At 44.4% G+C, this 20,701-nt stretch overlaps 1 protein-coding gene across 1 annotated transcript in view; it reads left to right on the top strand.

Annotated features, from left to right (window-relative positions):
• The first annotated feature begins 1,639 nt into the window (after positions 1-1,639).
• Positions 1,640-20,701, top strand: part of RWDD1 (RWD domain containing 1) — a 177,699-nt gene continuing 158,637 nt past the window's right edge. Inside the window, exons 1-2 of the mRNA XM_069234513.1 lie at positions 1,640-1,880; positions 15,110-15,175. Of these exons, the coding sequence (XP_069090614.1) occupies positions 1,808-1,880; positions 15,110-15,175 (139 nt within the window). The 5' untranslated portion in view covers positions 1,640-1,807. The remainder of the gene's footprint in view (positions 1,881-15,109; positions 15,176-20,701) is intronic.

The raw sequence follows: 20,701 nt of genomic DNA, 5'->3' as shown, positions 1-20,701 counted from the left end.
AAGACTTGTATGCAACAATTTTGTTATCTGAAGAGCCGGATGATGTTCTCATAACCAGGAGGACCAATCGAATTAATGGAATTTGAAGCCTGAGCAGACATGTAGATTCGGTAAACAAAAACTATAGGTTAGAGTCATAACTTCTGATAAGTTGACCAATTAGCAATTAGTGGGATGGACTGAGAGACCCTAATAAAAAGTCATGACAAGAGGAGCAAAATCAGAGCGGAGAGGAGAAAGTCGATGACGTCAGGAGATGCTGTCCGAAGTGCTGATAATTGGGCTTACAATCTGTGAGCCTGATACTTGGCTGATCACTGATGACCTGGGGACGAAGACTGACTCGTTGCTGATCCATCTTGGATAGGTAGCTATGAAAATGTGACTGACAAACTATTTTGCCTTTCCTTCTAGGTGCCAACTGCTGTTTTTGAGTAGATTTTCTCTCTCTTAGATTTTTCCAAATGAATGTTTTACCCAAAATTGTTTTTGCATTAAGACCCACATGCTGATGCTAATCTTGGTTAGGTAGTCTGACAGGAGGAGACGTTGACAGTGACAATTGACTGACGAATTTGCGTTGCTGAATTACTCCATTAATGATGACATTTGCTGATTTATACTTTGATTAATAAAGAGCAAAGAAAACAATTGACTAGATTAGTAATCACTAGGGAATAAAACAAAATCATTAACCTTTTCCAGAGAGTGATGGTTATTTTGTTTAGGGTTTTCTAATTAGTTTTGGTTATTTGACTGTTGATATTGAACTATTAATGTAGATTACTGAGTTTAAATCTATTGCATAACTAGAGTACTCCACGCAATTCAAAAGGTTCATCGGCCTATACGCGTCACCTTGTAAGTTTACTTGCTAAGGACCAGGCGCGCTATCACCATCTTACAGTGAAGACCACCCCAACTGCACAACGTATGTCTGGCCCTTAGCTCTGTTTTCTTACGGATGCGTTAACTTCCTCATCTCTACAACCCACAACATGTAGTACTTCTCAGAAAGCTTTAATGTTATCTTTTCTTCGACCTACTGAAGATTGGGCATGCGCCGCAGATCACCATTAAAAGTGCCACTACACTTCTATTAAAACCCGGTGTGTGTCGTGTTAGCATAGTAATGGGCTTGCTATTTCGGATACCTAGTGTCTGGTACTCTTAGTACATACGCAAATTCACTTTGTTGTTATCCCTCCTAGTGAAATAACTTTAAAAACATGGGAGTCTCGAAAAATAAAAAGAGACTGATATACACATATACATTATGTGTTTCTGTTGGACTGAACACTTAAGTAACGATTTGTATATCTTTATGAACGTGTGTAGTTTTGCCCACGCTGCTTTAAAGTTCCTTGACGAAAACTCTCCATGCCAAAATGGCCGGCGCATTCGCATGATAGACCTTGCTGTGCCTTATCTGCTTGCGGGAAGCGTGGATCCATGGTGGGTCTGACTTCATATTTGAGACCCGATAAGTTCAACCCCGAAATATCGATTGTCCTTTTATGTCCCTAGACTGCCTGCGTGGGCCTCGAATTTTCGTGTTATTTGTACAATAGTGTTGTGACACACTAGTGGCAGAGAGAGGTCATACACGCTTACCAAGCAGTTGTGTGGAATTCCAAGGGGCATACAAACCTAACCAGGCCAGTGCAATCGATGCCCGAGTGGCGGATGAGACGCTTTTCCTACTCTGGCTGCAGCCTGCTTGCCTCCTAGTCACTCTCTCCTCTGTGTGTAGCTGCCGGGCTCCGCCACCGCCTGCCTCGTGCCCCATGGACAGAGGCCGCAGACCATGACCGACTACCGGGAGGAACAGCGCAACGAGCTGGAAGCACTGGAGTCTATCTATCCGGACTCCTTCACAGGTAAGTGGAGAGCTAGTTTCCCACAGTTGATGCGCTCGGCAAAGGCAGTGCGAGCACACTTGAGGAACTCCATTGAGCATGGTTAGCAGTGAATACGCATGGTTTATGTACTGCCGAGCCATGATAAATTAGACTCTTTATGGAAAAGTTTCAAGTCGCCCGCAAATGACATGCTTCATCTAGCAGATCTAGACGGTATGAGAGCTACCCACGATTTTGACACTTCACAGTCAACTAAAAGGGGGGGTGGGAGGGGGTGGAGTGGGTCAGTGATCCAGACTATAACGGTGCAGGAGCCCAGGGCCAGTTTTACATGAGGTTGCTCTCTTCAGAGATCGTTATGCTGACCTCTGTGCCCAGTTAATAACAAGTATACATTGCAAACCAGTGTGTGTGTATGTTTGGGGGGGGGGGATTGGAATCCACACCATAGTATGTGACAGGCGGTTGTGTACCTCACGTGCAAGGTAAGAACCAGACGGCTACTACTTTTTTTGTAATTGAAGTAAGCTGTCAGACGTCTGGCCTGTAAATGAATCATCGTCAATATTTGTCAATTATTTTTTTCCCCACAAATTCGTGTAACCCACCATAAGTTGCAGTAACTACGTCCGTAGTGTAAAATATCCCCATATTCATCTAGTTGGGTCCATCTTTCTGGTTCACATCCATCTATGATGGGTAGTTATAGGAAATAGCTGCCCGTTTTTATCTTTAATTCTGTTACTTCCTTCCCCTCTGGCAGGAATTAAATAAGAGCTGCGTTCACAGGACTTTTGACACTACTAACCCTTTTCCATTCTCGCACACCCCACCTCGAGCTTTGTCTCAGTCTGATAGTCTGAGCTCACTGATGTATGTGCTTAGCTGAAGTGTTCAGAGGTGGGCCTCTGATGTGCTTTTCTGTTTTTCCAACTTTGCTGAGGACAGCATTGTTCTTTGGGCTCTTTGGAGTTGCCTTGTACAAATGTATTGTTTTAGTGGAATCACCGAGCTACTTGAAGAGATGGCAAATTAACCTTTAGAAATTTTTCTGGGTTAACAGCTGAGTCACCCAGGAATTATTTCCCAGTATTTGAAAAGAGCCACATGCGTTCTTGCTTGGATGGGCAGCAACCGTAACCTTTTGAGGATACGTTGTAGACAACAATATTTGGAGACCGCCTTTAAAATGGATAAAGGCTTTTAGTATGACTGAGTGCTGCACCCCGCAAGAGAGTAATAGGGAAATCACTGCTTGCCAAAGGAAACTTAAGTTATAGGGGTGTGTGTTGATGAAATTCCATACTTTGACTCTTTAATGAAGTCACACAGAATGTTATTGTATATATGTGACAGTTGTAGCAGAAAATTAAAGCCTGTGTGACTCCGCACAGTGGCTCTAACCAAGAAAACCAAGTAGTCTGATCGCCATTTGTATGAGTTTCTTTTATTAAGTTGCTTGACAATTTAGGGCTGCTAGACAGAATGACACACACCCTTTATTTAAGACAGAACTATCACATTAATAGGCATTCTGGTGAGAAGGCTTGTTTTTAATAAGTGCCCTCAAGGGCTCATCAAACCTGTAATCGCAGTCTCTTGTGGCACATTCTAGCACAGGCCTTGAATAATTATAAAAATGTTACTAGACCTGCAGGTCGAGTAACTTAAATAATCTATTTGACCCAACTGTAATGCACTTGACCCGTGAACGGGTCTCAAATTGTGTGATGCTAGGCAAATAGTTTACAGAGTTGCCTTTTTTTCATTCTCACATATGACTGCACCTTCAAGTATGTGAACTCAGCATTTCTGCAGTACAAAAAAAACTCTGATTGAATAGACTAAAGTTTGCTACATGTAGCACTAGAATCTAGCCCACATATAGGGGGATACATAGCCCATGACTTTTAGTTTACTAACAGCATTGCCATCAGGGCAGGAGTGTGTCTCAGTTTGTTTAAACACTCACTTTTAATAGCTATATTAAACTATGATGTGGTAGCATATTGTCATCTACACACAGTAAATTTCCAAGAAGTGTCCAAAAATCTTCCCACTAACTTGCAACTTTACTGATAAAACTCTATAATGTATTAACAATCTGTGAAAAATGGATTTCAGAAATCATATTCTTTGCACATCAACACGTAAAGTATTCTGATTTGTTTTCATCCTTTTTATTTTTTATTTTTTTATTTTTTATAAATAATTTTATTTTGAAGATGCACAATGTACAGAAACCAAAACAAAGAGAAGGCTGAATAAATACAATAAATACGTTGTATAAATACACATCATTACATATGTTTGTTTCATCAATCTGCAGCAGACAGCAAGACCACTAAAAAGGGATTAGAGACCTTAAAGTACAAATAAAGTGCAAAAGTTGAACATGATTAAATAGATAAATCCCCTACAAACATGACTCAGTTATTACCTAACCATTGTGCAAACGGGGCCCAGATAGCTTCACCCATCCGTTTGCGCGTGCGGCCCTTGCACGCATAAGAGCCCATCTCTAGATAAAACATTGAGCACATCCGAGCCAGCCAATGGTTAAAGGTTGGTGGGGTCGACTCCAGCCAATCAGATGTAATACAGCAGCGAGCCACAGACATAGCTAAAAACAAGAACCTCTGCGAATATTCTAGGTACACCACTCCATTAATTCCCAATAATACTAGTTGCGGCGTAATTACCACCTCCTGATAAATAAGCCTAGTTAAAAAATTGGCCATATCAGTAAAGAATTCATGTAGCCTGCTGCAGCTAAAAAACATATGTACCAAGTCGGCCGATACACTCTTGCATCTGGGGCACACCACCCCCCTTGAACTGCCCCAATTGAATAGTTTAGCGGGGGTATAATATAGATGAAAAACAGTTTTATAATGTTGGGCTTGTGGCCCAGCGGCTAATCTAAATCGCTGTGCCATATCTAAAGAGGTCCGTAATGATACTTCAGAAACTCCAATATTCCGAGCCCACCTCTCCGCCTGTTCGCTCAAATCATCTGACATTAAATTCAAAAAAAGAGGATAAAGCGAACAGACCCGCCATCTAATGGGGTTATGAACAACCTCCATAACTGGGATTCTATCCCCCAGCTACCCAGCTGCTGATCTAGAGTTTACCCCCCAAAAGTGTCTAATTTGCAAATATTTAAAAAAATCCTTCGTGTCCAATGAAAATTAATTTGTCAATTCTTCAAAAGATTTAAGGTGGGTGTTCCCATAGAAACACCAATGCGCCGGGCACCCAGCTGAGCCCACCTGGCACAGTATTCATCCTTAAAAATATCAGGAAGTACAGAAGAGTTCGAAATTGGGGTATAAAAATTAATCCGGCCAGTTCCAATTTTTTTTTTAAACATTGGTCCACACCTTAAATGCAGCCCAGACAGTCTTGAACTTAACTTTTTTTAAATAACTAGGCTCCACTGTTCTCAGAAAATCTGCATTGGCATATCTTCCCCAAATCATATTATATATAGTAGGACAGGTTTCACCAAAATCTCTATTATCAGCCTGTTGGCTAATTAATGGTTGAATATATTGTAGTGCAGATACCCAGTAATAAAAAAGAAAGTGAGGGGCCGCCCCCCCCCCCCCCCCTCTCTGGGTAACACGAAGTACTTATATGCCCGCCGTACTTTTTTAAAAGACCAAATAAAGCTACTCGCTAAATTCTCCATGTGTTTGAACCAGTCTTTGCTAATTTCCAGCGGGATAGTGCGGAAAAAACATAAGACCCTGGGTAAAAAAATCATTTTAATAAGATTGCATCTACCAATAATCGTTAAATGTAAGTTGTTCATATGATGCAACTCTTTCCTGGTTTTAGCTAAGACAGGGGCAAGATTACTCTCCACTATCTGGTCCAAATTGGCCAACACTCTGACACCTAGATAAGTCACTTGATTGGCCCTCCTGTTGTCTTCAATAATGGCCCACTCATTGCCCAGTATTTGGCATTTACTCCTATTTAATGCATAGCCTGAGATCTCGCCGAACTCCGCGGCTAGCTTCTCTATTTCTTCAATCGCCCTCCCTGGTTCAGGAGTAGTGACAGCTATATCATCAGCATATGCCAAAATTTTAAACCTGCCCTCCGCCATTACCATGGGCGAGATCAAAGTACTTTGCAATAACTTCCTAATAAAAGGGTCTATATAAGTGCAAACAGTAAGGGGGAGCAGGGGGAGCCCTTTCTGGTTCCTCTTGTAATATAGAAGGGTTCTGAGGTTGCCCCGGCTAGTTGAATTCGAGCAAGGGGCTTCTGATATAAGCCTTGTATAGCCCTGATAAAACCAGTCCCTATATTAACTTTACTAAGCACTGTCCATAAATATTTCCAACTCACCCGATCGAAAGCCTTTTCGGCATCTAATAATATTAATGACATAGGGGCCGCCATAACCTGAGATGCATCTAGCATGGTATTAACACGCCTAACATGTTCGGCGGTCCCCCGCCCAGGAATAAACCCATGTTGCCAGGGGGAAACAAGCCCACTAATAACTCGACTGAGCCTAACTGCGAGTATTTTGGCATACCATTTGGCATCCGCGTTTATCAATGAAATAGGTCGGTAGGAGCCTGGTAAAAGTGGGTTCTTCTCTTTTTTTAAGAATATAACAATATTGGCCTCCAGCCATGAGCCCGGCACCCGCTCTCCAGCCTGCACTGACGTAAAGAGTGACATAATATCATCCTTCAATTCCTCAAAAAAAGTTTTAAAGAATTCTATTGGGATCATATCAGGGCCAGTGGCTTTCCCATTAGATAAAGCAGTTAAAGCCGAGATGATCTCATCCAACTCAATGGGGGCAGTCAGTTGACAGTCCTCATCTTGCGTTAACTTTGGACATGGGATATCACTCAAATACTGAGTAATCCTTTCGTCTCTGTCATCCGAGAAGAGATTTTCCTGCTGGTACAATACAGAATAATATTCTTTAAACACCTGTAGTACCAACGCATCTCCACACACAACCTGCCCCAGCCTATCTTTAATTGCCAAAATGGCGCTCCGAACCGCCTTCTGTCTAGTCTTATATGCAAGCACCTTACCCACCCTCTCACTAAACTCATAACATTCCTGCCTGCGAGTCTGGGCTTTGATAATGTCTTGATCTAGATGCAGCTGAGTGATCTTGGCCTTCATGGCCGCAATCTTATCCAAAGTATCTTGTATTGGAGCATTGTTCCTTGCCAGCCCCACTATCTGACTCTCCAGAGAAGCCAATTCAATCTGGGCCGCAGATATAACTAGGTGACGTTGTTTCTCCCGCCTAAGGGCATAGCTCAGGGTTTCCCTGCGGATAGCAGCCTTTAAAGCATCCCATAGCGTCCCCGGTGGGACCGTGTCCCTGTTAAAACCCAAAAATTCCGTTATCCATGCTTTCATCCGTGACACATAAGCTGAGTCAAGCAGCAAACCCCGGTCAAAAGACCAGGGTTTTAAATGTCGCTCTTTACGCAAGTCCGGAAATTGTACTACCAAAGGATTATGGTCAGATATGACCCTAGGGAATTTTTCCACCAAAAGTCCTTCACATAGCGATGGCGACAAAAAAAAATAGTCTAACCGGACAGACTTTCGGTGCGGATAAGAGAAGAAAGTGTACCCAGGATCCATAGGCATACAATGCTGCCATGCATCTACAAGGCCATGAGTCTGCACCAGCGTTTTTAAGGCGCGAAACACCTTCGGTTTCCGTCCCAAATATGAATCCTGGTTCTGTAAGGGGATATTAGTCTCAATATGTATATTAAAGTCCCCACATATAATAAGCGGTAAGGCCCAAAGCACAAGTTCAGTATTCAGCATATTAATACCAGCCGGATCATCAAAATTGGAACCATAAATAGAGCAGACAGTAAAATTCGATTGTCCCATAGCACATTCTATTATAACCCATCGGCCCATGTTATCAACCCTCTTCTTGACCACCTTAAGAAGATCTCGCCGTGCAAGTACTGCAACCCCTCTAGTGTTAGTTTCTTGAGTGGTGTACGCCACTAGTTGGAAACAAGGAAAGTCCAACAGATGCTTTTTAGTCGGGGTAACATGCGTCTCTTGCAAACAAATTATATCCGCCCTTAATGTTTTGAGCTCATGAATGGCAAGGCGTCTTTTCTTGGAATCATTTAGCCCACATATATTTAAGGTGGCCACCCGCAGAACATTACGGTCCCCCATTGAAGGTTCTAACAAATACACCCAAACTTACATCTTGTTTCATCATACACCTAATAAACTCCTGTGCCTTCAAATACATATTTCTGTGCATCTCCCATGCAAAACCTACCCAACCCCAAACCACCCCACCTGTCGCCACCCCCCACCACAAAGAAAAACCCTACCTCAACCCCCAACCCACCCCCCACCCTACCAAATGAGGCTTCCAGACTGTAGTCTGTAAGATGGACAAGCCCCTACCCCCCCCTTTTTGAGGGCTCCTGCGGCGACTCCTAAATTAAACAAGTTCACTAGCAAAAGCTGTTTCCCCTAGAGACATAGCCCCCATAAGCCTGCCATTTTAAGAAGAGAATCCCTCCTCCTTCTCTTCCCGAGCTGCCCACCCCATCACCCCCCTTTTCATTTTTCTTTTTTGACCCTGCTCCTCTTTTTTTTTTTCTAAACGTTTTTTATGAACCACATGTAGACAATTAAGTCAAAGACTGCAAGTACTCCTTAGCTTTGATCTCGGATGAGAACACTCGTATTGACCCTTTATATATTGTCTTGAGTCGGGCCGGGGACAGTAGATAAGCTTCGGCTCCCTTCTCCTGGAAGGAGCTGATCAGTTGTCTCAAGCGCCAGCGTCTCTATACCGTAGCATGACAGAAGTCGGGGCGGAAGAAAAAAGTACAACCCTCACAGCTAATCCTTGCATCAGGGCGGGCTTTCTCAAAAATTATTTGGCGCAGCAAGTAATTACCAAAGTAAACAATAAAGGCCCTAGGCTGTTGTTGGGCTGTTCAATTTGCTCCTGCTAGTTGTTGATTCCTCAGATGTAATGGAAACCGATGGGCTCTCTGTATTTCCTTCTCCCACTCCCATCCAGTCTGCTCCGGAAATGCTGCTTTAAGCAATCTGATTATAAAGGCCCTTGAATCCTGCCCTTCTACTCCTTCTTGTATCCCTATTAAGCGCAAGTTGTTGCGACGTTGCAGATTTTCAAAGTCCTCTACTTTCCACTGATTATCAGAGAGCTGAGTCTCATGCATAGCAGCTTGTTTTGTGACTGCCCCCAGGTCTGACTCCAGCACGGCACTCAATAGCAGCAATCTGCTCCCCAATTTCAGTGCATGACTTCGCAACCTTGCTGACTGCAACTTGTAGCTGCTTCGTGGCCACCCTGGCTTTCTTGCTGTCCCTCTGCGTTTGCTTGTGCTGTGCCGTGATGGTCTGATAGATAAGATGCAAAGAAGGAGAGGGGGGACACAGTCTCTGCATTCAGAGCGTTGGCCTCTGACCGGGCTGGAGCCACCGAGAGATCATCCATACTGTGCAGTAGCTGTTGTGTTCCTGTATAATCCCAGGACATAGCTCTCGTCCTACACGTCGTCTTCTTTTTTTTTTTCCTCTTCTCACTAGACTCTCCAGCTTTGTCTGATCTAGGTATCTCACTCTGTCTTGGTCGACATTTAATTGCGGTACCCCTCAGCACAGAAATAGGAGTTAAAGGGGCTGGAGAGCTATCACATGTCTCTGAGTCTATGGAGGGGCTGGTGCTGGCCTCGTCCGAGTCTCGAGATTGATCCGACAGAGAAAATAAATTCTCCCCAACTTCGCCCTGAACTAACGAGTCCTCCCTGCCCTGCCGGAAATCACGGATCGCCTCCAGAGTACAAGCCAGAGTTGGCGGGTCAGTACTTGGCAATAAGTATGCTGCTGCTGCTTGCTCGCAATACCCTGCCCCTGTCACCAATTCCTGCGCAAGCCTTACATTACCCTGATACCCCGGGGCATGTAACGGCTGGTCAGCCTCCCCTTCAGATGCTGCTGCAAGACCCTTACCCTCGACACAAGGAGCAGAAGCCTGTGAAAATCCCCCAGCAGTATAACTTACAGTTCTGTGTGTATCCAGGGATCGACTGCCACCAACATCGACTTCCACCTGAGGCAAACCCCCACTATCTACAGAAGCCAGACGTCCTGGGCCAGTGCTGTGACCATCCACAGTCAGTGCCGCCGCATCTCGTGTAGATCCAAAATCAGAGTCCTTTATAGTGATACCGCCCCCATTAGGGGCTGAATTGTGAGGAATTTTAAACATCCGGGGTATAGTCACCCCTTCCTCCTTTTCTCCAATCGGTTTTGCGCCATTTTTCACCCTGTGCGCCTGCCCCAGGGCCGCGGAGCTCCCTGGAGCTGGCTGTCTGCCCTCAAACGCACTCTCACAGCTGCCGGCATTTCCAAAGCTGCTGTTCCTGGATATCCCCCCCCCCCCCCGAGCGGGGGGCTGAGAGTCCAAAGGTCGCCGATCCTGCGACCCTGGTTTTAGCCGGTTGCCGCGTGCAGCCTTCGGGGCCATCCGCCGCAGTTTGCCTCGTGGGGCTAAAAAGATGACAAAGGTCAAAACCACGAAACCGTGGCCGTTATGGCCAAAATCACCGAGGTCGACCAGGGAGCTCCTGCTGCTTCCGCGCGTAATGCCGCTTGACGGGTAATTACCGCAAGTGTAGGCGAGCGTGCCCCAGTCAGAAACCGCCCGCATAATCCTCTCCGGGAGCGGGGGAAAACACAAAACGCCAAACAGGAGCCTGGGGGGAAGAAAACCTCCGACCGCTAGAGACTTTTGGCCTCTGTCTGTGAACACAGCAAATGTGACATAAGAACAAGATTTAAAGGCATCTTTTATTGCCCCTCCAATTTTCAACTGAACAGAACACCTGTCCTTTGTCAACTCGCCAGAAGGAGCGAGTAAGTCCTAAAAATAGCTCGACCTGATCAAATAAGACTCGCCATAGCGAGTGGTCAAGTAGAATTTACGAGCCCTTTAACAGCATTCAGGCTGTTGAGAATTGTGGAAATAGTTTCACCCAGAGAAGTCTACAGATGCAAGATAGCCCCCAGTTGACTTATGGTGTAGCTCAAGGGTGAGAGTATTACCAATGAGTTCAGGTCTTGAAAATCATAAAAACGTTACCAAGCCTGGAGGTTTAGTAACTCAAATAATCTACTTTACCCAACTGCTATGTACTTGACCTATAAACATGTCTCAAATTGTGTGATCCTTGGCAAATATTTTATTTCAGTCTCCTTTTCCTCATTGTCACATAAGTGAACCTTCAAATATCTGAGTTCAGCATGTCTGCTGTACAAAATAACTCTTTGATTTAATAGACTAACATTTTCCTTCATGTATAAAATAATCTAGCCTACATATAGGGTATACATGACACTTGGCTTGCCTCTTAGTTCACTAATAGCATCGTCATCAGGCCTGGAATGTTTCTCAGGTCACATTTAAAAACTCTCATATTTAGTACATACATTGCCAAAGCACGATGTGGTAGCACACTTTCATTTATAGAAAGCATATTTCCCTTGAAATGTCCATAAACTTTTCACTGACATGCAGTTTTAGGGATAAAACTATATAGCTAGCAAACGATAATGTGTGGAAATCGGGTTCAGCTTATTTTGATTCTATTAAAATCTTTTTCCATCATATTTCATGTGCTTTTCAAACTGTTGATATCTTTTGAAATATTTGTACAGTTTATTTCTGAGCTGTATTAAATGTTTGTTAGAAAAAGCTGACACCCTACACCATTTCATTTCACTCTCACTGTACCGCAGCACAATTGTCAGATAGTTCATTTTACAAAATTCTCTAACTTTGCAGTTAGAGAAAGAAAATTAAACACCAATCTCCAGGATAAATAAGCAAATAGGCAGCAATTTGTAAGAAGACATAATCTGGCATTTGACCTCTATCTTTGCACGTAGAGAAAATGTGACAAGATAAAAACTAGTTTTCAAAGCATTTTTATGGGTCGTTCACTTTCTGAATGAACAGAACACTTGTTCTTTGCCAGTTCAAGCTCTTGCCCTAACTGACCAGCAGGCCCTAAACAAATAGCTCTCCCTGATAAAATCTGCCTTGCCATAGCGAGTGGGAGAGTAGATTATTAGAGACCTGTAGTCTAGAGTTCCTCCAATGTCAGCCTCCCAGGAAAGGGCATCATATAACCACAAGTCATTGGATCCTGTAGGAAAAACCCTAAACCCTTATGAGGTGTGATTTGGTGATTAAGTTGAGAAGTGTCCACAAGAACCTCTACTTGAGCATCAGTATTTGATGAGTCAGGCTTCTTGGTCTTGTCTACTTTCACTCCACAGTTCCCTTTTCCTGAGGAAAATTGTAATTTAACTCCTTAAGAACAACCTTGGAATCTGTGTTGATAATTTTTTTTTTGTTGGTAAAATCTCTGCCTAAAGTTCAAATTAACAAACGAAATTGGTGGGGGGGTATGGTTCATGTTGCATAGAACCTATGCTTCTTCATTGCTAACCCAAACTAAAGAACTAATTCATCACATATCATTTTTGATCCCATTAACCTTCCACACAGCCTTTGAGAATGACAAAGCAGTTGTATGTTATGTTATATATTTTTTGTATAGCGTATGTTCACCAATTACTTCGGTCATTAGTGCCTTGGTGCAGGATTTGTCTGCGGTTGTGTGTTTGTTGACAGAAGTGGGTGTTCCATGGTGAAATGATGCTGACATTGTTTTAAAGAGCGTGCAATTATCCAAAAACATGCCCTGGCTCTCACCAGAACAGGTGGCATGTTTGCAGAGACAGCCAAAGATAACCGGAAAAGATAGGTTGTCAAGACTTTTCGAAAGCCAAAATGTTATGTAGAATGCAAATGGACTGAGGTGGCACGTTACAGTGTTTGGGCCTTAAGTAAGACGAGGTATGTCCTCCACATATGAAGGGTAGATCTTAGGGACCACCCTAATATGAATGGAAGAAGAGCATATCAAACAAATACTTTGGTAGTGGAGGATTCTGTATTTGCAGGTAATGGGGACCAGCACCATGAATGACAGACTTCTTTGAACAAGGAGAGTTTGTTGATCACTAGCTGCTGCAGACTAGTCAATATGTGCGAAACCAGAGAATGCCAAGATAGATTGAATTGGAGGCGAGCTCCAGCATTTTGAACTAGTTGCAATTGGACTTTAACGCAGCATGGAAGACCCAAAAAGAATGAATTCCTGTAATCCAGGTGGAATAACACCACTTTCTGGATGATGTTTGTTTTTCTCAGGATCACAAGAAGAAAGAGAAAAATGTGTCTGTGGTGTTGCGTGTAGTAGGATTAAGCATCAGATAAGTTAGAGACATGTAAAGGAAAGGAGAAAATTTTTTTTATAAGAAAACTTAAATTGCAAACTATAAATGAAGGAGTGGGACCAAGTTCAGATGGCCAGTAGTTGGAAAACAAAATAAAAGGCATGCCACCAACCAGCTGGACTTCTGATTTATCCAAATTATGTTAAATACAGTTGATGTTCGCCCAAGTAGCAATGCTAGAAAGGCAAAGTCTAAAATTATCAGTGCTGATTTGGTTGTGATCGTTCAGACCATAAGGTGTCTCATTATCATCTGCATGCAATGTAAGTTGAAGTCTGAAAAATTTAATTATATGTGCAGAGAGCTGATGTAGATATTAAATGGGTGATGTAGAGTAGGTCTTAAAGATGAGCCCTGCTACATAAGAGGCTTGAATTTGAAAGAAAAAAAAAAGTTGAATATATATGCTCTCAATGTAATCAGATAGGATGATGAGAACCAGGTCAAGGCAGGTCCATGAATTCCCATTTGATGAAGATGGTTAATCGCAAAGAATGGGACACCATATCACATCCAGCAGGATCAGGGTTGCATTGCCACTCTCAACCAGGATCATATGAAGGTTGTAGGTTACTGTAAGAAGGGCTGTTTTAGTGCTGTGAGGATGACGGAAATTGGATTGAGAAGTATCTAAGATGGAGTGAGTTTCAAGGTAAGAAAGGTGTCCATTGATATGTTTTTCCCGACATTCTGAACCATAAGGAATAAATGGATTGGGTCAAAATGAGGTGACCAAAGAGGGTGCAGAAGCTTTTCATAAGAGGGTCACCATGAGAGCCAACATCTAAATGGATGGAACAGTGGCAGAAAGTAGAGGGGTGAGTGAGACTAGGAAGCACAGTAGTGGCAAATTCTGTAATAATAGGAGGAGGGACGAAGTCTAGACGGGATCCTGACTTGGCACTACAAGTAACATGACTAAACAGTCTGTGGAAAGTAAGGGAAAATCAGAAAAACTAGCTGAAATATTAGGAATAGTATCATTAATAGGAGCAAGGAAGAATCCTGTATAGAGGCAACAGGACTTGGACCAGAAATGGAGAAGAGGGCAGAATATCACATGGGAATACAGTGGAAGGGTTTGTGAAATTAGCCACCATTTTAAGATTTCTTATTAAAGGAATCTGATAGAGTTTGGCCTATATGCCTAAAGAAGGATTAAAGAGTTTATTACAACATGGCTGAATACGTTCTTGAACAGTGTTAAGTATTTCTCTAGTGGAATTATTGTTTGATTCAAATTTAGTGCAGCAATAAGCAGAGCAAGTGCTTCCGATAGCTTTTTTGAAGGCTTTAGGAGCAGTAAAATAGTTATGCCAATCAGCAGGAAGATTGTTGAGCTGCCTTAAGCACTCCAGATTTTGTTCCATGGCATTTGAATGTTCTAAGTTCCTTAGTATGCCAAGGAGCCATATGCTGTCCTTAAGTTTGGGGGATGTTCATGGGTTTTCCAAGGCTAATTGAGTAAGTGTTGTGTGGGATGATTGTGGAGTGTTTCCTGCTCACGGTATCTGTGCGACCTGCTACTCTAACCTGTGTGGAGCTGGTATATGTGTGTAATGTCTCTGTGGGGTGCATCACAATGTGTGTTGCCTAATGCTAGTTGGTTGTGGAATTGTAGCCCATTCCCCTGGGTCTCAGTGGACCAGTCAGCATGGTCTGGTTACTGCCCTTCTTATATGTTGGGTGACTGCTAGTGGTGAAGGTTCGGTGTGTAAAGCGACTTAGCCTATGTGTAGTTGTTTTTTGGCTGATATGCATGTGCAAGCTTGGAGTATATAGGTTAACATAGCTGATAAATATTTATTTCTTCAGTTTCTTTGTATTTATTTCTTGTTCTATTGATGTTTTTATTTTAGTGCTTTCAGATGCACCCGTAAGTTTCACAATCACTGTGACATCTGATCCAGGGGAAGATGATGAAAGTAAGTTGATCGTATAAATGAAATGTAATGTGATGTACTTATTTTCTTATACTCTAAACACTATAGATTGCAGGAGTTGTATCACCTTAAATACTTTATACAAAATGTTTTAATACCTCCATGAAAATTGATGAATACCTCACATCACCATACAATCTAAAATAAAGGGTGATAATTTCAATCTAAATTATTGTCAGACTGGCTGTCATAGAAAGTGCACTCCTAAAATTTTAAAATTACTGTATATCAGATAACTGTACACTACCAATAATATCCGTCTAGTAGATTCATAGCTAGTTCCTGAGACAAGAGTCACTAGAGAATCAACCTAGATATCACTACATCTTTGTCCTGTTACAGCTGCCTATGAAGATTGCACTTCTAGTTAAGAACTAGAAGATTAATATATCTCACAAAAGGTTTCCACAGGAGTGGCTTTAATTTCTTCTGCTCTTAATAAAACAACACAGCATTCAGGAGTGCCTCACTTTGTTGTTGGATACAGATGGTAAGTACTTTAGTTGTTCATTAGACCTCTGTGATGAACCACAGTAGATCACTTGAGAGTCAAATGACACTGTTGCTGACGTTGGATGTATGTTTGAATCAGCATGCCAGGCTTTTCTTCTGACATAGATGAGGAAGGTATTTGAGAATTTATAGAAAATGTGTCCTCATTTCAGCTTTCTGGAGCCTAGAGCACTAACCATAATTTCTATGACATAATGAAACCTTTTGTTTTGTTTGTTAAGTGAACCCTCCTCTGTAGGTAATGCTTTCTGCTCTGACTCCACCAAAATGGCATTCAAGTGTGCCTCACATTTGAAATGAATATAGAATATGAACACTAGCTGTTAATTAGAATTCTTTGTGGAAGCTGCAGTACAACACTGCAGAATTAACAGGCAGATTGCTGTTGCAAGTAAATTTTTTGTTTTGCTCAACATGCCGATTTGTTTCTCACGTGGTGGAGAATATATTTTTGAATTTATTGAAAATGTTTACTCATTTTGGCATGGATCGCCTTCTATAACGTCTGTTAGAAAATCATGATGCAAATAAATCTCTCAAACATGGTTCATCCAGTCCCACCTTTTGGATCTGCTTTTTTACTGTTTACAATCACATTAGACCTCACCACAATTACTGAAATTATTGTAATACCACCAACAAATTATTTAAAGTGGGACTAAAATCTATTCTTAATCTTTACACTTGTTTCTTTTTGTGACTCTCAAAACTAGGAATTCATTATTGTGCATTTCAGGAGGGCAAACGTGGCAGAGCATTGTAAAAATATATAACTGCAGTACAGTTGCAGTACTTTTAACTTTCTACCTTAGTAGACCCAATTAGCAAACAGGTTTGTGAATTTCACCCCAATCTTTATTGGTCTGGTTTGCCGTAACAATATTGTTCAAGGGGGCAAGGCACTCCATATTATTTATTGACTAGGATGGAGTAGGGCCCTCAGCTTTGACCTGGGACGTTCTGTCTCTACCTGGGAATGCCCTCCCCCTTTGATAATATTGCTTAATTATAATTAGTGGGTGGTCATGACCAAGATTGTGACTGAAGTGGACATGCAGTGAGGGAGTACCACTCTTTAAGCCCTCAGGACACCACGTCTCCACCCTGTGCTGGTGGGACTAAGACAGCCACAGACCCTGCCGACTTGGGGGACCGGCTGGGGACACGGGGCTAACAGGGCACTGGGGCCATGGCCTATTGCTTTGACAACCACTCACTGAATTGGGCTCCCTCGAATATGGACTCGGATTTGCTCGCCCGCCCATCGGTGCTCCCATCGGATGGCCTATGGGGGCCATAGGACTATCTACAAGTCTTCCCATCTAGAGGCTGGCTGCCCGAGTATTGTGGCCTGCCCGGCATTGAGGTGGCGGACTCCAGCACTACTTAGTCTGGCCTGTGCTGCACTTCAGCAGTTGCGTCCTATGGTATTGCAGCACAGCGTGTTGAGCCGCGAGTTCTTGCAAACAGACACTGCCTGCTCAGAGACCGCGACCTGCCCGAACCTGGAACTATGGTATCAGTGCTCACCACACCGGCACCTGCAGAGCCACACTAAAGTGCTGCCACTGCTGAGGAGAGGTAGCTAGAACATTGCCTGACGGACCACATCCCCTCCACCCCACCCTGGTGACCGAGAGATTGGCCAGTGGACGGTGCTTGGGAGGTGAACCAGCATGACGGGGAGCTCGGGGGTGCCGGGTGAGGGGGTAGAAGAGCAGGGGACCACCCTGTTGCCCTGTCCCTTCTGGCGGTGGTGGAGGCTCCTTCTTGGCAGCCACTGGGGTCGGTCACGTCCTCGACATTTCTGTGCTTTCTGTCTCTGCAACCCTCATTGATGGGGATCTGGGATTCTGGTGGTTTGCGGCATCAATGGCCTTGCTACAAGTCTTGGCCCTGAGGGAGGACTGATTTTGGGGCCTGCAGACTTCTTGGTAGGAAGTGCACAAATTCACCACATATCCTGTTGTTTCTTTGAGGGAAGCCCTGAGAGAGTAAGCGTGGAGAGTGAGGTGAACCTGGAACTCATCCGTCAAGATCTCTTCAATAGCAAACATAGGGTCTCCGAAGTGGAAAGTCGGCTGTCTGAGACTGAGGACATTGTTAAGTCGCATGAAGAACGTTTGTTGCAATGGCTGGTGAGTCAGCTTTAAGCCAGAGCTGAGGACCCGGAGAGGAGGTCCAGAAGGAACAACTTTAGGGTCGTGGGCATCCCGGAGGGTGCAGAGGACTCCTCTCCTACCAAGTTTATGTTGGCCTGGCTGGCGAGCTGGGTTCCTAAAGAGGAAGGATCTGCCTGCTTTTTTGTTGAACTTTATATGTGCTCACAGGGCCCTGACTGCTAAGCCACTGTGCTAAGCTTGTGCCCACCGGCGCGAAAAAAGATATGGCCACTTCGTCGACTGGACCCACATCCCGAGAAGATGTTGCAGGCTAGAAGTAGGAGCCGTTGCTCACCTCACAAACCAAAGACTGAGCCAATTTGTGGTTGATCTATTTCAAGTTTGTGTCTACAAGGGGGGTTTGTAGTCTAACAGGACTAGTAGCTATGTTTCCTTTTGTGTTGGGGTTGGATTTTGTTTGGGAGGGTTGTTCAGGCACAGGGCATGATGCACATCACATGTGAGCCCAGTTGGCAAGGTCCCTAGTCGCTTCACAACATGTACGTATCATTCACGAAGTATGGGGAGGGAGTGGTCGGGAGTTTGGGCGTGGGGGGGCTCCTTTTTAGGTGTAGGTGTTGAACACAGGTGCACCTTACATACACATGGGAGATGTGGAATGTGAATGGGTTATTAGATAAGATCAAGAGAGGGGCGGTCCTTAGAGCAGCTATGAAAACAGGCAGACATTGTCCTGTTCCAAGAAACCCATCTCCTGGGCAATAGATGTTCTTTCCTGGCACGTAGGGGGATATTCCCAGGTTTACCATGCAGGCTTCCACAGGGTATCCAGGGGCATAGCCATTTTGATTAGGAAATGTACTCCACTGGTAGATTCCAGGGTATGGCAGGATGACCTGGGCCGTTATGTGGCAGTTACAAGCTCCTTGCGGGGCCTTCCCTGTCCTTGATATGTGTATATGCCCGCTCCCTCTTACAGAGGGCTGTCTATATTGTGGTACTTGGTGAGAGAGTTGCCGGAGGCCCCATGGATGCAGGATGGAGATCTTAATGGGGTAAGTGATGTGAGTCTGGATCGCACCGCAGCAGGGGTTGGGGGTGGAGCTGTACTCCCATGCCTTGTGACTTTTGCACGTAATTTCAATTTGGTTGACCTGTGGAGGGCACACCACCCTCCTGATCAGGACTGCACCTTCTATTCCGGGGCTCATCAGTCCCTCTCCCAGCTGGAATATTTTTTTATGCATAGATGGGAGTGTTATAGGGTGTTGGATGTCAGGCACCTTGCCAGGAGATTGTCTGGCCACTCACCAGTGGAGATGTTTGTGGCCTGGAGCACAAAAGGCATGGGGAGCAGGTTGGAGATTGGATCGATGGTACCTTCAAAAGGATGACTTTAGGGACATGTGCCAGCATCAGAGCCAGCAGTTTCTCACTGAAATCGAACTTCAGTGTCCTCCCCAGGTGTGCTGTGGGAAGCCCAGAAGGCCTCCTGAAGAAGCCATATTCTCAGCTATGCTAAAGACCGCAGGGAGAAATGCAGCCAGAAGGTCAAAGATCTAGAGGATCACATTTTAGATCTAGAGGGTCGTTTTGCAAGCTTTTGACAGTAGTCCACATTAAGGGACTCCTTGCACACACAAACACTGCTTCGGCAGGAACTCAAGCATGAGGCGAGGGAAGCTTGGATGGCCACTTGCAGCAGAACCTACCAATGGAGAGACAAAGCCAGCAAACCCTGCATTGGCTCTGCACTCTGAGTGACGGCGGCCTCAGTGGCTTACCTGTTGTCAAGCGATGGGTCTCGGGTGGTGGGCAGTGAGCCCATAGCGCGGGTCTTTGCATCCTATTATCAGGAATTATATCAAGCTGACCTCCGAAGTCCATGAGAAGATCATCACCAATTTGTGCTTGATCTGCTGATGCCGTGTCTGCCGCCGAGCGACTGGGACTCCTTAGATGCTGATGTCACTGGTGATGAGCTCCATGTGGCCTTGGCCCAACTGCATCTGGGCAAAGTACCCTGCCCTAATGGGTTCCCACCGGAGTATTGGCGCTTGATGCGGGCCCACTGCTGCTGGAGATGTTTCAGGAGGCCCTCAAGAGGGGTGAACTACCTCCTGATCACAGGGCAGCCGATATTGTAGTACTCCTAATGCTGGGTACAAGTGGCATGCGTTGTGATGTCTTGTGACCAATTTCGCTCCTGAATACAGAAGTGAAAATATGGGCCAAGGTGTTGACCAGTTGTTTCAATACTCAGTAAAGTTATTGAGCGTCTTGTTCATCCAGACCAATCCGGATTCATGTCGCGCCTGGCCACTCGCCACAAACTGAAGCTGGCGCATATTGAGATAGCCTTAAGTGAATCAGCGGGGGAACATAGAGCTCTAAGGTCTGTCAATTTTCAGAAGGCTTTCGACTCCGCTGATTGGGCCTACCTGTTTGCTCTTGTTGCTAGAGCCAGATGCCATTCCAAATTTATAAGCTAGGTTAGTCTCTTGTATACCAATCTTCGTGCCACAGGGCACTTGTGGGGGAGTCCCTGTAATAAGGGCACTCATCAGGGTGCCCTTTGTCTCCCCTGTTGTTCGCGGTGGTGATTGAGCCCCTGGCGGCTTGGGTGAGAGTTCAGGGGTTCCAGTGGGAAGACTCAGCGAGTGATTTTCCTCTATGTGGACAATGTCCTTTTGTTTTTCGAGAGACCTGGACTCATCAGAGCCTGGGGTACTGCGGATGCTGAATGTTTTCTGTGCCTACTCCGGCCTCTGGATCAGCCCTGGAAATCAGTGATTTGCCCCATAGCCCCCTGCCAAGTCGATATGCCATGGGCGTAGGTAGGAAATACCAGTTCAGTCTTCTGAGTTTCAAT

The sequence above is a fragment of the Pleurodeles waltl genome, chromosome 5, assembly GCF_031143425.1.
Source record: "Pleurodeles waltl isolate 20211129_DDA chromosome 5, aPleWal1.hap1.20221129, whole genome shotgun sequence".
NCBI lineage: Eukaryota > Metazoa > Chordata > Amphibia > Caudata > Salamandridae > Pleurodeles > Pleurodeles waltl.
This window is presented reverse-complemented; position numbering and strand designations above follow the sequence as displayed.